The sequence below is a fragment of the Penaeus japonicus genome, unplaced genomic scaffold (assembly GCF_977035675.1).
Source record: "Penaeus japonicus unplaced genomic scaffold, GWHDUDI00000001_assembly GWHDUDI00000040, whole genome shotgun sequence".
Taxonomy (NCBI): domain Eukaryota; kingdom Metazoa; phylum Arthropoda; class Malacostraca; order Decapoda; family Penaeidae; genus Penaeus; species Penaeus japonicus.
The window spans coordinates 8,968,295-8,975,794 of NW_028234442.1; the positions used below are offsets into that span (position 1 = coordinate 8,968,295).

A 7,500-nucleotide genomic window follows, 5' to 3' on the forward strand; every position below is an offset into this window, starting at 1 on the left:
GAATCCCCGAACGTCATGATGCCCATTGTCAGGCAAGAGGTCCTGCATCATGTATGATGAAAAAATACGTCATCCGTCGTTAACGGGTTAAGAGAAGTACGAAAGTTGCTTGTCTCTTCATTCCTTTCTTGAAATCTCTGGCAAGTGGAAAGGTAGTGTTTAAAGTTACTGGAAGAAAGACTTGTTTGTGTTTGTTCTTTTAAACGTCAGCAACCCTCATGAGATTTGTTTACCTTTTACTACAAAAGATTGATGAAGATGCTGATAATGATATGGTGACAAGTGTGATGTTTAGAATAGGAACAATAGAGATGATAATAACATCAGTGCCTCCACTTCCTCTCCCACACAACAGCATGACGTACGGGGTAAGCGTGCGCGACCTGTGCATCCGCTTCAATCCGCAGGCGCTTAACGTAGATGAGCAGAGACTCATCCAGTTCGGGCTACTGCACAACCTCATCCGGCGGCTGCACCAGTTCCCTGTCTTTCTCAGTCCTGATGGGGGGGGAGGAGGAGGAGGAGGAGAAAGAGGAGGAGGAGGAGGAGCCCCCCCATCCCAGGGCACCCCCAGTAGGCAGAGTGCCATCCACCGGCTGTGCAACGGGTCCCACTCATACGATGAGATCTGCTGCCGGCTGGGGATGACGCACAAGGAGCTGCACGACAAGGTGGAGAGGGACCCAAACATTCACGTGCTGTGGAAGTGAAGGGAAGCGAGGTTCTTGTTCCAAAGTGGGATTGGAATCTAGAATGGAATGGGAGCTGAAGTAAGAGACTAAGTTGGAAGTGAAAGGGAAAGATGGTTTGGGGGCGGAGTGAATCATGAAGCAAAGGTGGAAGTGAGGACGGGGGAATGAAGGCAAAAGGAAGTACTCAGGAGAAAGCAAAAGAGGAAACTGGATAGGGGGGTGGGGGTGGGGACATGGAATGGTGTGAAGTGAGAAGTGTAGAGGGGGAGGATGTGTCAAGTGAATGTAGTGTAAGTATGAAGTATTATATAAAGTATAGGGCAAGTGAGAAGTGTGAGATCACATACGTTTGGTGAAATTTACACGTGTGCAAATTGTACGCTGAAGTGAAGTTTATTTGATTTTTCTTTTTATTGTGACCATCATTATTGCTTCCCTTTCCCTTTTTTCTCTTTATTGTGTCTTCTAATTTGTGTCTTCACCTTTTTGCTTTGACCTTTTCTCACTATTTCTATTCTTTATACTCTTCTTTTTTCTCTCTTTCTCCTTTTTCTACTCCTATTTCTATTTCTCCTTCTACTCCTCCTCCTTAGTCTCCCTCACCCTCTCCTCTTCCGTCTTCTCCTCCTTCCTCTTCTTCCAACAGCCAATATCAGGACACAACCACTATGTGGATGTTGTCACTCGCCAATTACGTGTGATTTCAAAGACATTGTTGTGCATTTAGTGAGTGCTCATTTGTGTTTGTGTGAACATGGGTGTAATGTGCATGTATGTGTGGGTATTTGTTCAGATGTGTGCATTCGTGTGCAGGCAAGACATGCGCAAAGCTGTGTCTGATATTCATTTGCTCAAATGTGGAGTTTGCATTTCAAGATTGAAGTAAAGATAGTTACTCAGCAAGTTTGTTGCGAGAAATATAGAAAAGGGATGAATGAAAAGGAATAATCCCATGATACAAGATGTATTATTGATATTTTGATGTTACATTTTCATCTAAATCACGGCTTTCTGACGGAGACGTAAAAGCCAAACATTAACCCATCCATGACGGGGGAATTCTAGCTTGAATGTCCCAATGCCGGGGCGTTCAAATTATTAGGCCTAAATCAATTAAATGGCTGGCACAATACTGTGCCGCCCGGCCACTGGGCTTTTGAATGCGCGGTACAGTACTGTACCACCCGTCCAGTGTGGGTTAACTTCAAATCTTGCACAGTGGAAGTATTAATTTTCAGTCATACCTTATATGTACATCTGGTCTTATTACAGTTAATCACATTAGTGTCTTTGTATATTACAATTAGTATCTCAAAGGAATTTATCAAATAAAAGAAGTTTGTATATTTGTAATAGACTGAAATAAAGATTTATGCATACAGTATTTTTTTAATATCTATTTTAGTGTTATTTTTTATGGTACGTAAATTTGTTGTATTTGTATGGCCTCTTGCAGGACATGGAACACAAAGAAAGCCACCCACTAACTCCCCTCGTCCCTACTGTCTTTCCCTCTACTAAATTCCTCTCCTGAAATAACCTTAGCCCACAAATGAGTGCAGCAGCATTGTGTGGAAGGAGGGATATACCTGCGTCAGACCTCTATGTGCAGAGAGATCATTCTCTGCCCTTGAGGTCTGAGGCCAAACGCGGATATTACATCTGTAAAATAAAGGAGGGAAGCTAAAAAAATGCAGATGTACCACATCCGACACAGACGGAGGGAGCAGTGTACAATAAATAAATATTGGTAAAATCCATAAAAAACACACACCCTAAACAGAGAATAGCAGACAGGAAATCACAAAAACAACAGAGGCAAAAATTGACTGCTGCATCGCACATGAATAAAAGCACTGACAGAAATCTAAAGATAGTGAGCAAGTCCCATCAGTGGATGAGGGGACAAGCTGACATCTACACAGTGACTTGGTAGTGAGAGCAAGTGTTCAGACTGGTCATCAGTTTGAACACTGGCAGCAGCAGGATCTCTGTTTTTTCACTGTGTTAGTAATAGTAAGATTTACCCTGCACGTTAGACTGCATGGTGTTTTGCTCGGGTGGATTTCCGTCCTCTTCAAGCCCATTGCTTGAACCCTCCAGGTTTTGAGGCAGACCTTGATGACAAAAAATACTAATTATAAAATGTAATAATTCTTATCTCTTTACTAGTAACAGTCAAGCATAAAACAAGTAATAAGAACAATAACATTGATCATAAGAAATCTCATTTTACCTCATTCGCGCTGGCTGACGTGCTGACACGTTTCGTGGTTTTTGGGTCAGACGCCAGTGGCGAGATATTTGGTCAAGGCCAGCGCTCGGGGTGAGTGAGCGGACAGCCCAGGCTCACGGCTAGTGTGCCCGAGAATCCCAAGGCGTTAGGCATATGTGTTTGAAAACCCCGGCATTCCAACCACTTAGAGCCGGAATAGCCCCGCCGTGAATAGGTTAAAAAAGTTGCAATGAATTGAGTTTTGTTTTTTGTGATATGGTTCACAATTATACACTTTTTACTTTATATCTTTTTATTTTGAACTAATAGGTACAATATATATATATACATATCTACATATGTACAAAAATCTCTATCAGTACAAAACTCTAATTAATGTCCTGGTGACAGAGAAATTCATTACTCTTAATGGAAAAAGAAAGGTTAAGTCACAAATATAAAAAAAAAAATAAGAGAAAGAAAGACAGTGAATAAAGAAAATAAATTTAATACATAAACAATAGAAATAAGTGATGATAATTACAATGACAGTTACCAATTTCCTTCCTTGTTATCTTATATAAGCTCAGCAAAAATAAAACTTCCATAAAGTATTGATAACAGCAAATCATGTTAAAAATGATTGAAAAATAATAACAAGAATTTTATTTTTACATTAACTATTTATTACAAGAAATAAAGCACATCTTCACCAGCAAATATGTTTCCTATCTGCATCACTCCAATATTACAGTTATAAGAATTATAAGTCATGGCTGCGTTCTTAATTCTGTTTCCTGAAAATTAGTGCTTTAATGTGCCTAGAATGGCTCCCTCACCAAAGGAATGAGGAGCTCCCTCACCTGCCTTGGGGCCTTCCTCAACCACAGGGAAAGAGAACATGATAAGGACATGAGACAGACATACATACATACATACATACACACACACACACACACACACACACACCACACATCACATAACACACTCACACACACACCTCTACACACTCACACACACACTCTACACATACACACGTTTATTTACACATATACACGTTAATTATATATATATATATATAATATATATTATAAAATATATATATATATATATATATATATAATATATATAAAGTATATATTATACATATATATATATAATATATATATATATATAAATAAGTAATAAAATATAAAAAAATAAGTATATTAAGTAAGTATATATAAACTTATATAATATATTATGTATATAATGTATAAATTATACTATATATATATATGTATATATATGTTTAATAAACTTATATATAATAAATTATAATATATATATATAATATATATATATAAATATATATATAATATATAAGTATTATATATACATACTATATATACGTATATATACACATTAAAAAATTTATAAAATATATAATATACAGTATATATATACCATAAAAATATAAAAACATATATATAATATATATATATATATATATATATATATATATAAATATATAATATATATAATATATTATATATATATTATAATATACTTATATATATATATAAATATCTATATTACATATATATCTATATACAGTATATATTAATATATATAAATATATATATAAATATATATTTTTATATAATATATATATACCAATCGTATATATAAGTATATATATATATATAATATTTATATATATATAATATCTCAATATATATATTATATATAAATACTTATATATATATATAATATATATTATTATTATATATTATAATATATACTCTATATAATTATAAAATATATATATATAGAATTATATATATTATATATGTAAAAAATAAATATTTATATAAATAATATATAAAATAAATATATTATATATATATGTATAATATATATTTATATATATATATATATATTTTTATGTATTATATGTATTCAATATATACTTCTATTATATACATAATATTTATATGTATATATGTATAATTATTATAAATAAATACATTATATATAATATATATATATATGTATATATGTTATAAAAAGTATATATATATATATATATTAACATAAATATAAAAAAAGTATATTACTATATATAATAAATAATATAAACAAATATTATATATAATATAATATAAAATATGGTTTAATAAATATATATAATATAATATATATTATATAAATATATATATATAAAAAATAATATTAATTATAAAAAATCACTAAGTAAAATCTAAAATATATATAAAAGTATCTAAATACATATATCTCAATATCTACATAAATAAATATAAACAAATATAAATAAATATAACAACATAAAAATATATAAAATATAAAATAGTATATATAAACAATAAATAAATACTTATAAAAATATATATATATCTAAATAAATATATAAATATATAAATAAATAAATAACTAAGTATAAAATTACATAAATATAATATATCTCTATATATCAGTAAATAAAAACATATATATATATATAAAAAAGAAAAATATACATAAAATATATATATATAACGTATAACACTAAACATCTAAATAATAAATATATAATATACGTACTATTAAAACAAAAATAAATATAAAAACATATAACTCACCTCAGAATAATATACATTAAATATAAATAAAAATAATAAGTATAACAATACATATATATAAATAAAACTAAATATATCCATACTAGTATAAACAATAAATCTACAAATATCCATAAAAAATATATCATATATATATCAATAAATAAATATATATATTAATAAGAAATAAAACATTATAAATAACAAACAATTATAAAAAAGTATATCTCTATACATATAATATACCAATTAAAATATATATATATAAGAAACAATATACCAATCAAAATAAACAAATATATAATTAAATAAATATACCTAAATATATAATATCTAAAAATAAACGTATAAATATACATATAAAAATATAATTAAAAAATATCCAAGAATATATACTCCCTATATCAATATCACAGATATCAAAATACAAATATATCTCAATTAAACGAGTCAATAAATCTACGTAAAAAATTATATAATTAAAATCTAAATCTAATAAATAATAAAAAATAAATATAAATATAAAAATAAAAAATATATATAAATATCTAAGTATAATATATCCCTAAAAATATATATAAATAAATATATAATATAAAAAAAAGATCTATATATTTATATATAGTACTTAAATAAATAAATGTATAAAAAAATATATGGAAAAATAACTAAGTATAAAAATACATATATATAAAAAAAAGAAAATATTTAATCCTAATATCCAAATATATATAAACAAATATAAAATTATATAAATACATATAAAAAAAATAATATACAAAAAATAAGTAAATATTTACAAATATATATATATACAAATAAAAGAAAACTAAATAAACCTATATAAATATAATATAAATAATAAAAATATAAAAGAACATATCAATCCCCATATATATATATAAAAGTAAATATAATACCAATAAATATATATAAATAAATATAAAAAATTAATATATTATACAAATACAAAAATAAAACAATCTAAGAAAAAAATATAAACATAAATAACAAGAAAAAATTAAAACCATATCCATATATATAAACATATATATATAAGTATAAATAAATCAACAAATAATATATAATATATCTATATCTACAACTATAAATACCTATATAAGTCTAATAAAAAAATCCAAATAAATATAAAAACTATAAAAGAAAATATAAATATAAATACTTATATAAAAAAAAAAAAACATATATCCCTATAATATATATATATATATATATATATAAGGGATATATATATATATATATATATATATATATAATAAATCATATATAAATTATAATATATATATATATAAGTATTTATATACATAATTTAATTATTTATATATACATATTTATATTTATATATATATTATATATATTTTTATATATATTATTTTTATTTTATAATCGTATATATTATACTTATATATATACTTATTTTATATATATATTTAATATATATATTATATATATATTATAGATATATATATTCTAGTTTATATATATTTTATTTTTTTATATTATATATATATAAGTATATATATACATATATATATATTATATAAGTATGTAGATACATATATAATATTTTTTATAAAGTATATATATACAGATATATATATATATATATATATTAAGTCTTGATATGCATTTTTCGATATTTATATATATATATATAAAGTATATTTATACATATATATATATATATATATAAGTATATATTTACATAGTATATATATTATATATATATTATACATATATATATATATTTTTACATATATAATAAATATATATATTTAACTTATATATATATTATATATATTATATATATAGAAGTATATATAGACTATATATATACATATTTATTTTTATAAGTATATATATACATATTTCTTACATATATATATTTTTATATAGTTTATATATACATTTATTATATTCATATATATAAGTATATATATTACATTTTTTTTATATATATATATATATAAGT

General features: G+C 25.5%; 1 protein-coding gene across 2 annotated transcripts in view; it reads left to right on the forward strand.

Moving 5' to 3' along the window:
- Positions 1-2,073, forward strand: part of Nprl2 (Nitrogen permease regulator-like 2) — an 11,031-nt gene extending 8,958 nt beyond the window's left edge. For both annotated transcript variants that reach the window (XM_043008171.2, XM_043008170.2), the window contains exon 6: positions 356-2,073. In XM_043008171.2, coding sequence (XP_042864105.2) covers positions 356-710 — 355 coding nt within the window. In that variant the 3' untranslated portion in view covers positions 711-2,073. The remainder of the gene's footprint in view (positions 1-355) is intronic.
- Positions 2,074-7,500: the final 5,427 nt, after the last annotated feature.